The 16,203-nt window shown below is 41.6% G+C and overlaps 1 protein-coding gene across 1 annotated transcript; it reads right to left on the bottom strand.

The window, feature by feature from the left end:
* Positions 1-3,530: 3,530 nt before the first annotated feature.
* Positions 3,531-14,765, bottom strand: nab1 (NGFI-A binding protein 1). Its single transcript, XM_005807360.2, has 8 exons — positions 14,315-14,765; positions 8,990-9,792; positions 8,776-8,909; positions 8,206-8,257; positions 7,055-7,174; positions 6,022-6,196; positions 5,259-5,426; positions 3,531-4,269 (listed from the first exon to the last, which is right to left on the bottom strand). The coding sequence occupies exons 2-8, from the start codon at positions 9,788-9,790 to the stop codon at positions 4,193-4,195; spliced, it is 1,527 nt and encodes a 508-aa protein (XP_005807417.1). The 5' UTR covers positions 9,791-9,792; positions 14,315-14,765; the 3' UTR covers positions 3,531-4,192.
* Between the last annotated feature and the right edge of the window lie 1,438 nt (positions 14,766-16,203).

Below are 16,203 nucleotides of genomic sequence, written 5' to 3'. Positions count from 1 at the left end.
TCTAAAAAAAAAATCTGAAATTGATCTCAAATTAGAGCTTTTTTCCTCCCAAATGTTCAACTTGGTGACCTTAGAAAACTTCCACGTTTTTTTATTTTATTTTATTTTGTGAGATTAATCTGAAAATTTCTGAGTTCCTTTCTTGCTTTTTTTTTAGCTTTGGATCTTAAAAATTTCTTGTTTTTATTAAAAAAAAAAAAAATTTTAAGATTAATCTTAAAGTTTGAGTTTATCAACTTTTGACGTTATGAAATTTCCACGGTTTTTAGAGATTTTTTTTTCTTCGCGAAGTTTTCAGTTTTTTGCTCACAAATTTCACAGTTTTTCTAGAATATTTCTGAGGTTAAGATAAGTTTTTTGGCGGAAATTTACTCCTCCGTGATTTATATATTTTTCTAGCTACAATCCCCCTAATTTGCTGACGTAGAGAGGTATTATGTCCGCACTTTTTAGTTTGGTATAAGTATGACAAAGAAAATTGGTGGCATTTTTAATCTAAATTTTGAATGTGGTGTTTTCGACGCCCTGCAGCTCTGAGGCAGTAAACAAAGGAAGCAGAGCGGGATCCCAGGCGGAGCCGCCCACCGCCGCTTCCTGCTCCCTCCAAACCGGCTGATGGCTGCACATCCCTCCCACGCTGCTCAGCGGCTGGCTGGCTTCCGCCCACCACCGGTGGAGCCGCCGCCCACCTCCAGCCGTTGCCATGGTTACACATCCCCATCATCATCATCATCATCATCATCTGTGACTTGTGCTGGAAGAGGAGGGAGGAAAGTGGAGGAGGAGCGGCGCTCGGCGTGGGCGTTCATGAGCCGAGCTACTCTCCAGAGAAAATCTGTCTACGTATGTGTGTGTGTGCGTGTGGGTGTGTGTGTGTGTGTGGATGTGAGAAGGAGACCTGCGTCAGAGTGAGTCATGAGCCACTTTCACAATGTGTTGATGTGACGCTGATGCAAATCGGCCGCTCAGGGATTCATCTCATCTCATCCTCCCAGCAGACTCACCTGCAGCGGATGAGTCCAGAAGGCCAAACATGGCGGCTTTCTGAAGGATAAATCATGTCACTTCTTCAGATTTGTTTGGTTTTTATGATCATTATTGACTTCAGTCCTCATTAAGCTACACATATCTGTTATTCATACATTTTATGAAATTTTAACCCCTTTAAAAATCTCCCTCTCTATTTTTCTAATCCAAAATAATCCTATAAATCAAGGATTATTTAGGATTTTTCTACCCTGGCAGACATTGATTCCGTTTCATTTTTCCATTAGAAAAAGGGGTTTTGTTCCTATAGACAAAATGAGTCGATTTAAATGAAAAACATAAACATTTTGTAATGTCGCAAATTGTCTCCTATATGCTGTTTTAAGGTTAAAAATATGATCAGAATATTCTCTTCTGAAGTTTTGAAAGCCCAGTTCAGCTATTATTGCCTTAATTTAAAGAAAATCTTCCTTATAGATGCTGTGATGTATATCTGTCAAGTTTTGATCAAATGTCTTCATTTTGTGGAATTTCCTATGAAAATAATTTGCTCTATTTTGGTCCCTTAAACACAAATGTGGCCCATTAAACTTTTTTTAAGCATTTTTTGAAAAAGAATTATTAACGTTTTTCTTAACAATACATAGTAAAAAACCAAAACAAACAAACCCAGGGTTTCACTGAAAATAAAAGCATTTTTTAGATTAAAGTCTCTTAAAAGGTTAAACAGAATAATCACATGGAAATGTAGAGTTACAGACAAAAAGTCTGTAAAAAGTGACTTTTAGTGAAAAGTTGTTATAAGGTAATTGAAAAGTTTGTTTCTTTCACCATTGAACTAGAAGAAAACAAAATTTAAAATGGAAACAGACAGAAAAAGCAGAGGGAAAACATTACAAAAATAAAATAAAATTGACCCAATAATGCATAATCTGATCAATTTATACTTTTTACATCCACAAAGTAAAATATAAAAACAAGAACCAGAAGTGTTAGAAGAAAATCAGAACCAGAAAACACACCAAACCATAGAGTTCAAAAAATAAAGTTTAATGTTTATGTGCTGTATAACAAATAAAATATATTAGTGTTTAAAAAACAGGTGCATAACTGGGTGAAAGCCTAATCTATCACTTTAACAGAAACAGTGATCAGTGAGACGACATGCGAGCGTCCTGCCATCGCTAACCTGCAGAAATACAGACAGACGAAACGTTTCCCAGAAGGTCCCACCCTGGTGACAGACACACAGTTACTGAGCACATGACAAAAAACGCATTAGGATGCAAATAGACTTATTACTTACATAAATATTGCATTGATCTCTGAGCGAGACTAAACTATGTGCAGGGGGTCAAACAGATGTATTTACACAGAGAGAACACTGAGCCGTCATGTTTCTACGTCTAAACATCAACAACACGTTGGAAATCTGCACACATGGCCAGAAAACACTGTTAGAGCTAAGGCTAAAAGCAGGTTCTTATATACCAGACACCATTTTTTCCTTAGTGACAATTAAGATTTCTTTTTTTTCTGTTGTAGCTCTACGTACATGAACACTGTGACACCAAAAATCTACAGCAAAGTTACACTGGACAGAGAAAACCCTGGCTGACAGATTAGGCTATTTGTTATATTTACAAACTGATGCTTCAACAACAGCAATAAGCTTTTTTATTTCTTTTTATTCTTTTTTTTTATATCTTGCAGCCGCTGCAACAAAATCCCCCAAACCTGCGAGCTTGGCTTGTTTTTCTGCATCCTCAGAAACAGGCAGGAGTTCATTCCTGAAGGTTTCTCCTCTGACAGCAGTGTTTTTCTAAATTACAACGTGAAACGTTCGCTGCTGCTGATCCACAACAGCTCCTGTACATCCTCTTCATAAATTACCTGCCATAAATACACACGAGGCAGCAGCGGTCAGTCCCGCCTCGTCTGAAGGAAACGTTAAAAACTGACAACCTGCCGCCGGGCTGCACTTTAACTCAGCCTCCTTACTTCATCCTCTGTCCCGCCACCCTCTACAGCAAACACCTGGATGGAAACTAAAGTTATCAAATCCATTACAGATGTGTTCATGATTCAAACCGCAAAAACAAAAAATAAATATTACCTACTATTATTAGTTTCTAGTGCACATATCTTAGTACCAGTCACAATAAAGTCAAATTAATGAGGTTTAAAATCTCCCAAGATAGTTAAGTTAATTATTTTCTCCAGTTTGTTCAATGAGAGCATCAATAAATATCAATAAATTTGAAAATATGAATAAATAGTTACTGTGTGCAGTTTGGTAGTAAAAGTATACTGCTTTATGTGACTATTGTCTTAAAGAAGTACATTACAAGAGTATTCACAGCTATAAAGTTACAGAAAAAATAAATAGTTTAATTTAATTTAGTTAACAGGACAGAGCTCATTAATCAACTTAGTTCTTGAAGTCGTATTTAAACTTGAAGTCATATTTAGCACACTTGAAATAAGACAAAACTAACAAAGTTACAAGTAACTTTTCATTAAATTTTAGCAAATTGTTTCAAGTGAATAATTCCTAAATATTAATGAAAAAGTTTTAGTTCCAGTTGCAGATTATATCATTTAACTCAAAACATTTCTGCCAGCGGATCCAGTATTTTCTCACCAATATTAAGGATTATTCACTTACAACAAGCTGCTTAAGTTAATTTTGTCTTATTTCAAGTGTACTCAGATATTTGCACTAGAAACTAAACCATAACTGCCTGGTAAAATGTTTGCAGTTCACTCCCAAGACTGATTTCGTGACCTTTGCCCTGAATGAGCGCAACAACAGTGTGGATTTAGCAAGCCGATCATGTTTGCGACACGATTGTTTAAAAACAGAAATTGCTAACTGCATCAACACCAACCGATGCTTCGGCCTCCACAGTAGAAGTGGAGTTAAGATTCAGGCCCTGGCACAGAAAGCAGAGGTACCGAGTTTAACTCACATCAACATCCAAAGAAAACACAAAGAGCACCGAGGGGCTTCCTGATGTGCTCTCCAGGTGCTTTGGCAAATACTTTTAAAAACAAAGACAAATTAAAATAAATGCTATTCATGAGGCAACGTTGGTTGTTAAGGCTCTGCTGTGGCTGTGCTTGCTTAGTATCTATAGATGGGTGATTACTGCATACTGTCGAGTAGAATGAAGAGGGTGGGTTGATGGAGAGGCGGGAGGCACTATGTGGAGTCTTCTGGCTCTGATTTGATGATTTTCTTCTCGGCGTTGCCGGACGCTCGCTGTGACGTCCCGTTTTCTGGAGGCAAATAAAACGCAGCATCATCAGCGTACAGGTTTTTCAGAAAACGTCCTGATGGATTCCAGGCTGGTTACTGCTGAAATGTTGCTCATAATGTTACGACTGATTTAGCGTCTAACAGTAGAAAATATAACTCAAACGCTTAGTCACTTGTTGCTATGGTGATTCACACCTTTTCATCAAATTCAGACAAGAAGTAAAGACCCAAACAAAAGTTCATGTTGTGAAAACTATTGATTTTATCCAAAAAATTAATCTTAAGAATACATCTTAATTTGACATTAATGCAGACAGTGGAAACCATTTTAGCACAGAAGCTAACATCAATGTTCTCCCTTATTTCCACTCTTGGGGTTTCAGCCAATCAGCACCAAGGAAAATGAAAGCCGCTCCTGGATTGGCTGCTTTTCTAACCACCAGATAACAGTACATCAGCTGGCAACTGCTACTTGGTACTTTGGCTTCACAAGCTGCATTTCTTTTTAAATATTTTAGATATGCTCTATAAAACAAATATCTGTGAATTGGTCAATTTTCCACAGATTATTTATAAATATGTTCCACAGAAAACTAAAATGTTCTGTGGAACAAATTGAAGATACTTTTTCTGCTGATAGGTGGATTTCACCCAAATAATCTGGAGTTACAATTCACAGAAGTATTTGTGAACAGGCAGAGATCCGCTGTACAAAAAGTCTTTTAGGCTAAAAATCTAGAGCGTTTCATTGTGTGCTAAGCTCTATAATCCCTGACAAAATCTCAAAATATCTTCAAACTTAATTGTAATTCAGGTAAACTCTGAAAGGTGTGACTGAAATATTGAGCTACATCATGAGAAAGATGCTGTTAGGCTTTAGTTGTTTGACAATTTTGCAAACATAGTTTATGTTTACAGTTGTTTTTCTAAGACGTTGTATGATTTGATGTGTTTTTTTAAAAGACAAAAATAAGCCGGTTTAATTTAAAGTGAATCTACTGTCACCAACCTGTTGCTGGTGTTTTGGCCTCGTCTGTGCTGCTGCTGCTGTTGTGGTTGTTGTTGTTGTGGTTGTGGTTGTGATGGCGCTTCAGCTCATTGGCTAGCTGCTTGCCCAATGGGAGGTCTCCTTCCTGCATGTTCTGACTGACCACCCGCAGGTTGATTGGTCGATCATCTGGAGGAAAATGACCAGGAGAAAAGACTCAGTGTTTCTATCTATAGACAGAGTCACCAAAAGTTCAGGAGAAAGAAAAACAGGAAGAAAAGTAGAGCAGAATCAGAGAGAGAGAGAGAGAGAGACGCCCCCCTCCAGGCTTCTGGCTAGAGGTAAACAGGCGTGGGCGCCATAATTACAGGTGCATTGTGGGATTTGTGGGAACAGCGTTATAATGAGCTGTCGGGAGTGGGTGAGAGAGGAAAAAGGATGAAAATGAGACGAGGCCTGGAGGAGAAGAAAGATCCTGAATAATGATGCGTCTCCTCTCCTCTCCTCTCCTCTCCTCTCCTCTCCTCTCCTCTCCTCTCCTCTCCTCTCCTCTCCTCTCCTCTCCTCTCCTCTGTTTGTGAACTGCAGGCAGAAAAACGGCTGACAGCCGACTGTGGAAAATCTGCACCTTCCAGTCAGAAGCTTCACGTCGACGTGAATTAGATTTAAATTCAGCTCAAAAAACAACAAAGAGTGAAAACAATGCGCTCTATCTGGGCACAGGGGGCAGCAGAGAGCCAGGAGAAAGTGTCAGAAATTAGTGAAAAGTGCTGAAAAGTCCTACCATGGCTGTCCCGGCTGAGGTCGGCGGCACCGGCGGCTCCGTTGGTGCTCTGGTGGTCGTTGAGGTACTTGAGCGCAGCGGGCGGGATCCTCCAGTCCAGAGCCTGCAGCCGCTCCTGGACGGCGGCGTCCTGCAGGATCTCCATCTGCCTCGCCAGCAGGCGCTCCAGCTGCATCTGACGCACAGAAACCAGGCGTCAGCTGGGAGCCCGGCGTTCTGATGGGCTTTTATATGCTAATTCATGCTAATTCTGGTCTAAAACTGGCCAATCAGGACAAAACGAGGCTCCTAAGGGGTTTTCTTAAAGAGACAGGCACCAGAATGAATCTGTCACTGTCTCTTTAAATCACAGCAGGACGTCTTTCACATCCAACACAGCCATGAAATCTCTTCTTCTTATGAAAATTTTTATAATCAATCTAAAAAATAACAATACATTAAAACTACTTTAACATTTTTTTGCATCTTTGCTGCAGGGTAGTGGCAGTGTCATGCTGTGGGACGCTTTCTGCAGCAGAGACGTCTTGAAAACACAAACTTAACGTGTTTCATCAGGATTTTAAGAGCAACAAAGTTTAGCAGAACAGCAGAGGAAACTGATTTATTGTTTATTTTTATAAAGAAAAATCTAAAATGGCTTTATTTGAAGAAAATCTCTTTTCTTTTCATTTTTCCAATCTTTAGTCAGAGGCCATTCATATTTGTTGTAATACAGACTGCTGCAGGAGATGTTTCCTGCTCACAGCCATCATCATCTATAAGAACTGAAGAATTTTGAATTAAGATTTTATTTCTCTTTGGCATCAATAAAGGATTTTTGAATGTGAATCTCAAAATGATTAACTTCTCTCTGTTGCTCTGTCAGGTTAAAGCAGGTAAAATTAACTCAAGTTTTTGGTTAAACTGTGATAAGATGTGAATAATCTAAAGGTTTTGTAAAAGCAGAAGGAAGTATTCCAGCAGTGAAATCTTCAGTCGTCTGTCTGGTTTCTCTAGCTGAAGCGTTCCTGGACGTCGTCCAGGTTGGTCCTACCTGCAGGTTGCGTCCGACCGTCTCCTCTCCTTTGGACTTGGCGCAGGCCAGCTGCTCCCTCAGCATCTCCTGCCTCATGTGGATGGCCTGCAGCGCCTCCTGGATGTCGAAGAAGTTCTCCTGCAGCACAGTTACGTCCCTTCAGTCAGTAAAATAAATCTCCTTTTCCAGTCAGTCTTTATTTTAACTCTATCTGCAGAAATAAGAGCCTGTCTCTTTAAATGAGAGGCTTTAAGCAGATTTAAACAGGAATCCCCTGTTTTGTGTGAGCAGGTGTCGGCTCATCTGCGCCTCTGGATCCCTGTGGAGCCGCCACATGTTTTCCATCAGCGGCTCGCTCTGTGAGAGGAGCCATTCAGAACCGGCTCCGGGCCGAGCGGCGCCGGGAGAGCAGCGCTCAGACCCGGCTTTGTACTCGGCTCCAGATCGATGCTCTCAGAGGAGCTGCAGCTGCCAGACCCGAGTCCTCCGAAGCCTTCAGCTCCGTTACTTTGATGATTCATTTCATGATTCCACATAAACCGGATCAGTTTCAAACAAAAACATTTGCAGCACAAAGTGAGAAAAATGAAATTGTGTCGACCCAAAATCTCTTTTTTCATTCTTCTAATTAAATGCAACCGCAATCAGACTTCAGTGTGAACGGTTTACGACCCAGAAGCACAGAAGAAGAACGTAGACGTCACACAGCAGCGCTTTGTTTCCAGAAGGAGCAAAAAGTTACACGCAAGTAAGAATAAAACTAATTCAACATATTTTAACTCAAATAAAAAAGTATTTGGTAAAAGGGCGACTCAAGCACTGAATAATCATTTAATAGTAAAAATTACATCATCAGATGGACTAAAGTACAAAATTATGTGAAAATGTTGGTATTTTATGAGGCAAAATTTAAATAATTCATAGAAATCAAAAAATCAGGCAACAAACATTTTCCAAATCAGTTTCTTTCAGGCTAAAACTTATGAAAATTTAACAAAAACTGCAGGAGTGTCTCTGAGTTTGGTGAATTATTCACTAAAACATGAAAATCCAGAAATTTTACTCAACTAAGAAAATGACTCAAGTAAAAAGTAGAGAGCAGAAAAACACAACTAAAAGTCAGAGTCTCTGACCCACATTAATCAGACTGAGTTGGACGCTGAACTCACCTCGGTTTTGATCCTTTTAGGCGACGGTTCGTCTCTGTCTCCACACCGAGATCTGCAAAGAAAATTACTGTTACCGTTCTGGACCCGGTTCTGGTTCTGTTAATGTCTTAGAGGAAGGATGGAAAGCCTGTGTTGGAAGCAAGTTTGAGCTGCATTTATATCCTAAATAAAAATATATAAAACTTCGATATCTCACAAATGAGATATTAGCATTCATGAAAAAAAGTACAAAATTCTCAACTTGAAAATTTTCTAAAGTTGACATTTCAACTTTACAAGGTCATAAAAGTTATACGTTTTTTTTTAAATTTCTCAAAATTTCAGAGTTTTTCTTGCAAATTTTCCTTTTTTGGAGCTCAGACATTTCAGAATTATAAAATTTCTGGGATTAATCTAGAAATTAACTGTTAACTAACTGTTAGCTATTTTCAACTTCTGGAGAAGAGAAAAGTTTTCCAGAAATTTTCTGAGATAAATTTGGAAAGTTTGGAGTTTTTGGTGAAGTGAAGTCCTCCTAACACTGTGCTGTGCTGCAGCGCCGGGTTTCCAGCCCCTGTTCTCGTCTCTTACTTGCTGGTGCGGTAGGTGTATTTGTAGGTGACCTCTCTGGAGATCTGCCGGGCGAGTCCGAACAGCTCGTCGCGGCGCGTCAGCAGAGCCGTGTCCCTCATGCAGAGCTGAGCCGCCGCCTCGTTCACCGTCAGCTGCACAGGAAACAAACCAGTCGGGTTACACGGATGAAGCGCCCCCTGCTGGTCCGCAGGTCTCCGGTTCGGTGAAGCACCTCGTGCAGCGTCAGGTGTTTTCCGTCCCTCCGCTTGGAGTCGAAGCGCCCGTAGATGGCGCTGTACTTCCGGATCTCGTCCTCCCTCCGCGGGTCGTCGTCGCTCATCTCAAAGATGTGTCCGATCATCTTGGCCAGCTTCTTGTTGTTCTTCAGCTGCTCTTTGACGTCCGCCGGGTCCGTCTTAGGAAGTCCAGGCGCCATCCTGTCCACGCACTCCAGGACCGACTGCACCGCCGCCGCGTCCAGGGCCTCCATGGCGTCTCTGGGGGACGACGGCGAGCCCAGATCCGACGGAGACAGGCTGTGCTCGCTGTCGTTGCTGTGGCCCGACCAGAACCGCACCTCGCTGCTCCCCTGCAGGGGCGACCCGGTGGAAACCTTCTCTCTCGCCACGTCCAGCTTCCCCGGGTCGGAGCAGGCGGCAGCGATGGCTTTGGGGATCTTCACGCTGGCGGTGTTGGAGCGGTCCTGGGCGCTGAGCAGCGTGGGGGAACCCTCGGGCAGCTTGTAGACGGGGATGCTGCAGACGGGCAGCGAGGTGAGCGGCTGGTTGAAGATGGCCGGGTTGGTGACCCAGTCCCGCAGCGCCTTCTGCAGGCGCCGCACATGCAGCGGCTTGCTGGCCATCCCCACCAGAGCCATGATCTCTAGGAACTCCTCCTCACCGGCCTCGCACAGCTGCTGCACGTCGTCGCCGCCCTGCTGGATGAAAGCCTCGTAGTAGTAGAGGAGGTTAGCGCGCTGCAGGATCCTGTAGAGCTGCAGCTCACCCAGGGTTCTGGGCAACACCGCCGCCATGCCTGAAACACAGAGGAACCCAGAGTCAGCTGATGGAAACACCTGAGATAATCTGAAAAATAACCTCTGAAGAAAGTAAAAACATTTATCATGTCATTTCCTATTAGAGGACAAACTTTGAAGACTTCCTAAAATAGAGAAATTAAACTAAAGGTGGAAATTGAAATAAACCTCAGCTTTGTTTGGTTAGCGTGCTAACTGCTTTTAGCACATGCTAAATGTGTTCTTGCGTGTTTTGTGTTCAAACACTGAAGCAACGTGGTCACTAAATGAGAAGTGACAACTCTGACTTTGAAAGACTCAACAAGATTAAAATCTTCAGAAGTTTCATTTATTTTACTGAATGTTGAGGTTGGGGTTGTAAACCTCCAACCTCTTTACTTCTATTTTTTGTTTTTATGACACTAGACAGACATATAAAAGCCAAAGTCCTGCTCAAAGGCTTTCCCAGCCATCTGTCAGTACAGTTGGATTTGGACATTAAAGTGAAGAAAATGTGTGAAAATATATTTTCCTGATGTCATGTCAGCATTATTTACAGGATGTTTCTGCAAATAAGCAATTTAGGAAACCGAAGGCAAAACTCTGGTGCTTTATTAAAGCTAATAGCTCCTCAGTTATGATGCTTCCTGTACAGTTTCTATGGAGGCAGAGCTGCAGCACAGCAGAGAGGAAGGGGGCGGAGCTACAGGTCAGAATATTCACCTTCTTTCTCAAAAAAGTAAAGAAATTTCAAAAGGAAAGATGCCAGAAAAGTCCTTTGCTGATTGGAAGGACTGAATGCACCTGCTGAGCATCAAATGTTGAGGAAAAATCAGATAAAATTAGCTATTGTTGCAGGACTAGCTAGCATTTATTTATGATAGTGTTATTTTTTAGCGCTAACCTTTTAGCTAAACTGAGGAAACACAGATATATTGTTCCTAAATCAAAAATATCCACCATTTTCCTCCCTGAAAGTGTCTCTACATCCATCAGGTTGGTATTTATCCTCAGAAATGTCGCCGTTAATCTAAACTTTTCACAGAAACCGTGAAGTCACGGCGGGCTCCTGCCACTTTAAGCTGATGCAGGGAGTACAGGCTTGGCTTTGAGTCTTCCTGGGTGCATGTGAGGCCCTGCGGAGGCTGGGCTGACTGAGGAGTGGCAGCCAGCCGGCCCGGCTTGCAGGGAGGACCACATGCCTCTCTCCACCCCTGCAGGATGTGTAGGTGGTGGGCCTGCCTCGCCCAGAATAGGCCCAGGGAGCCAGGCAGGCGTCGACTCACAAAATGACAGACAGAAGCTGCCTGAGACAAAACCAAACATAAATAAATATCTGCAGGATTGTTTCCTCAGAAACTTCTTGTTTTTAGCCCACAAATTAGCCTGATTTACACTGGACATCATGTAAACCTATTGCGACATGCAGGTTTAATCAGATGTAAACACTAATCTCTACATTTATTAGTCCGCAGTGACTCAGCAGTGAGTTTCCCAGTAAATCTCTGCAGCTCGGACCTGTACGGACGTCGACCAGCAGCACAAAGGCGCGAGGAAGAAACGTGAAGTCAGAGCGAGTTCCTTATCTGCAGCACGAACCGAAAAGCTTCTGGAACACCTAAAGCAAACAGACGTGTGCAAACTGATGGAAGGGAGGATCTGAGTGGCTTTTGTTCAAACGGACTCAAAAGGTTCCCGGAGTCGAAGATCCGCCGCAACCTCACCCTGAAATAACAAATAGTAGCTGGTGGCCAGATGGGGCCAACAGACGGTCCTGGTTTCACACCAGAACCAAACGGCTCAGCCGGATATCAGGACGTTCACTGCGCCGTCCTCATTCTGTCGTCAGGAAGAAAGTACACCCCCCTCAGCTCCTGAACAGCTTCTGAGATTTAAATATATACGTTACACATATTTAGCCCATAAATAGAGCATTGATTTATTTATTTAAGTTAAATAAATAAGATTTGTAATATTAGTATAGATGGTGTTTATTTTCCTCTATCAATATTTATTTTACCAGAGCCATAAGTTAAAAATATATATATATAGTTAATCCAAATTTTAAGAGTTTATGAAAAACTAAAAGAAAAGATTTGTAATAACAGCATAATATTTGTTTATAATATGTATTTGATCAGAATAATTTAAAAAAGGCCAAATTATAAAAGTTTATCTAATTAAGTATACCAAAGACCCTACAAAAACATTTGTAATATTATTTCAGTCATTTTTTAAAAAGAAATTAGGGCCAAATTATGAAAGTTGAAAAACCTAGATTTGTAAAATAAATTTAGAAACTATTTTTTTCTTTATTAATTCTTTGAATTTGTCAAACATCATATTTACTTAAATTTTATTCAATAATAATAATAATAATAATATCTCTTGTTTGCTCTTAAATGTATATAAAACTGTGCATATCATGAATAAATGAAGAGGTGACCGCGGCCCCCCTGTGGCCCCCTCTTTGCGCCGCCCCTGGCTGACCTCCAGATTTCAGCAGCTGCTTTCTGATTTTTCCTCTTCCTGCTGCTGCAAACAGTTTGCAGCATCAGCAGCAGCATCAGATCTGCAGGTTGGTCTCACATGTCCAACCGTCTAACATCAGTTTGTCCTTCAGAGTCACGTTCACCTCTGACCTCAAACTTCCAGACTTTCCAAAACGATCTTCTACAATCAGAAGCACCGATTTTCAACTAATCAGTGATTTTCAGCTTTTTCCGTCCTGACAGCCGCATTACTCACCGGTTATTCCGTCAGTAGCAGAAAACTTCCATAATCGTTTTATTGTTTAGCTGAAAAACATTTGTTATGAACCGTGAAGTGAAAAACAGCAGGTTAGAGTTTTTCCCCCCCATCAGATCAAACGTTAAGCGAAGCTTTGAGTCTAGAAAACAAAACGAGGACATGCAGGACGTGAGCAGATTTGATAAAGAAGAGGTGGAAAATAAAGGAACGTGAAATGTCACTTAAAGAACATTAGCACTGATGATAAAAACACGTGGGCTAGCGGAGCGTCTTAAGGCGCTCTCGTCTTGTCCTCCTCCGCCGGTTTAGGAGTCACTCACTGCAGATAAACATTTTTTGGACTCTAAAGCTTAAGGCGATTTATTTCACAGATGTTAACCGCATCACGATTGTTTTGCACGGTTTGGGTTTTGTTAATGATTAAAGTTCCATTGAGGAAACATCCAGGTTTGTTTGTTTCATGTTGTGTTGATTCTGAATGTTTTCCTGCCATTTCCAACCAAAACTCTGGAGCTACATTCATCTGCTGACCTCTGGGTGAGCAGCAGGTGAGCAGCAGGTGAGCCGACAGTCTTCCTCTGAAACCACAGCAGCTCTGGTGAAGTCAGGTGAACTCTGACACACACAGGTGAGGCTCCCTCGCTGTAGAGAGGATTCCTCTGACTTCGCTCTGATTCCGGAAACAAACTCGGACATTTCTCAACCAGAAGGCGTTCTTGGAAGCTCATCATGACACTTGCATAACACCTTTTCAGAAATGGACTCTAGTGGACGTGCACTGCTTGTGCTGTGGGATTTAAACACTGGTTTTCATGGGGTGTCCCACAAGGCTCTATTCTCACCCCCGTTTTTTCTCTACTTGATGATTTTTCCAGAAACATCAAGTTTCCTATTATTTTTCTGCAGATAACAGCCAGTTTGACCCTCAGTGGGTGTTTAGTGTTGCCCTACTGGCATCAGGAAATGGATTTTACTACATTAACTCAGGAATGGAGTCACTGGATGACAAAAGGAGGAAATCGTGTTGAACTTTCAACTCTGAATTTGAGCAATAAAGCAAAAACAAAAGTCAAATCCGGTGACGATTGTTGGAAATAAAGTCGATTCTTTCTCTGTTCCTATAAAACGATTCCCTTTGGAATCAGATGTTAAAGTTTGATTTTTAACAATTAAACAAGTAAATTTCTCTCCACTGGCTGCCAGCTCTTACTGAACTTCCATGGGGTACCACAAGGCACCGAACTCGGCCCCCTTCTTTTTTATGCTGCAACTTGGCAAATTTTGTGCGAGTTTGTGCCGTTATATTTTTTTTTATAGTGAGTTAATGCATTAAACGTCTGCATAGTTTATTAAACTATCTTTAAAGTGCTTTCTAAATAAAATCAGTCGGATGTTTTGAGCTTGTGCCTCTATGAGGATGTGTGATGTGATCCTTAAATACTCACTTTGTCTGTAGCAGCTAAAAATAAACCAACAACACAGAAAACATCAAATATGTCAATAAACTGGAACATTTAGAGTCCAGTTATGTAGAGATAAAACATTTAAAACGCAGAAAGTGAATGATTTATGTTGGTGCTCAGTGTTTTAACCAAAGTTTATCTGTTTTATCTGATCTAAATTGACTTGTACTCTGTTCTCCTGCAGACATGTTTACATTTTACTGCAGTTCCTTCACATGGCTGCATTTATCCAGAGCATTTTTATCTTTGCAGCAGAACCGGATCACAGATTCACCATCATGTGCAGCAGAATGAGGAGGAAGCGTCGTGGTGGATGAAGTCTTCCTACCTGCTGAGTGTTTGGCCCCTTTTGGCGCGCCCTGGTCCGGATCCTCTTCCTTTCCTGTATTCCTCTTCGTGCTCTTCAGTTTTCACCAAACACAACAACAGCCCGTCGCTTGGCGCACAGCAGAGAGAAACAAGGAATCCCACAGAATGAGATCCCGCAGGAGTAGCGCAGCGCGCAGACCGGCGGAACCTTCAACTTCCAGGACGCAGCGGAACCAGCACCGAGGCAGAGGCTGTGCGTCTTCCGCGTGTCCTCTCCTCACTGCGTGAAAACTTTTTCCTTCCTCTGGAGCCGAGAGAGAAGAGAAAAGAGCGCAGAATGTCAGCGCGGAGCTGCGGAGCTTTGTGCGTCTCTTCCCTCGGAGTGTGTGTTGCGTGTGTGCGTGGGGAGTGTGTGATGAGTGTGTGAGTGTGTGAGAGTCCTCTCCCAGCGTCTCTCCACTCCCCTGCACTCTTCTCAAAGGTCAAACCACACGAAGAGGCGCGCGCAGGCACTTCCGCCTGAGCCTACAAAATAAGAGCACCACAGGCTGGAAACGTAACAATAATCCAGATTATCAGAGCAGAATGAGGCAGATTGGTTCACTGATGCTGCGTTTTAAATAATAAACAATCCATCCAGACCTGCTGTCATTTAGTACTAACATTACAAGGCAAAATAAAATAAACTTATCAGAGTTTTATGAATGCAAACACTAAATACTCACAGAGCAACATCAGTCAGTCAGTCAGTCAGTCAGTCAGCAAACTGCTAGAAAAGCAAACAAACATCTTTATGCTGCAGCCATGTTGGATTAATGTTATTATATTATTTATACTAAAGGAATATCAGATGTTATCATAAATCTTATCACCCAAATATCTACAAATAGATGTTACTGATGCTCTAGGCAGGATATATCTCCAGCAGCAGTCAGTCATCCAACGGAGAAGAAGAGGCCTCTGACTGAAGACAAAAAAATGGATGAAACATATTTGAATTTGGTTTGTAAGAAAAAATGGTTACACATCTCAACAACTGTCTGAAAAAAGTAAGAAAGGGAATCCTTACAGCTGTGCAGCTTTTTAAATGGGAATAATTATAAAAACATCCAACAACTCAACCAAAAAAAAACAACAACAAAAGTCTAAAAAGAACAAATAAAACCGATAACAGAGCTGCTTCGACCAGGAGAGATGATTCTAGAGAAAAATGATCTGTGTAGATCCCAAACATAAAGAACTGTAATTTTTTACAACAAAAATACAAAGTTTATTTTCTTGCTTTGCTTCTCAACAAAAAGCAGAAAAACAGGAAAAAACTGTAAACTGGACACAGTAAGTGACTCTTTCTTTGAAGACGTATTTTGATGAATGTTGCAGCCATTTTAAGCTGAAAGCAACAAAAGAAAAAAGGCCACAGAAAAAAATATTAAATATTAAAACCTGGAAATCTCTCATCATAACAATGAGTAGTGGGTCTAACCGACTTTTATGCTTCACTTTCCAGTATTAAATAAAACTTTATTTATTTATTTATTTTTTCAATTCCCGACTGCCCTGTGCTTTTATTTTGTTAAGACTTCCTGTTGATAATCCTAACCGCGTGCAGCTTCACGCAGCAGCTGAACAAAGTGGGATATTCCGCGCGGTCGCCACTAAGCCTGCTTCTCCTCTCTCTCTCTCTCGCCCACGCTGCTCCCTGCGTGACGCAAATCCGCGCGTGGGTGGACACACGGGGCGTGGGAGGCTTTCTGCACGGAATACCAAACACAGGCAGGTTCGACACCCACAGAGACACGCAGAGACGCTCCCTGACGAAGAGCAGAGAGGAGACGGTTTCATCAGCACTAAATATTGTGTGAGCTGATCATCAGAGAAACGTTCAATATTCAATATTCAATATGCTCG

This window comes from Xiphophorus maculatus, chromosome 24 (genome assembly GCF_002775205.1).
Source record: "Xiphophorus maculatus strain JP 163 A chromosome 24, X_maculatus-5.0-male, whole genome shotgun sequence".
In the NCBI taxonomy this organism is placed as follows: Eukaryota; Metazoa; Chordata; class Actinopteri; order Cyprinodontiformes; family Poeciliidae; genus Xiphophorus; species Xiphophorus maculatus.
This window is presented reverse-complemented; position numbering and strand designations above follow the sequence as displayed.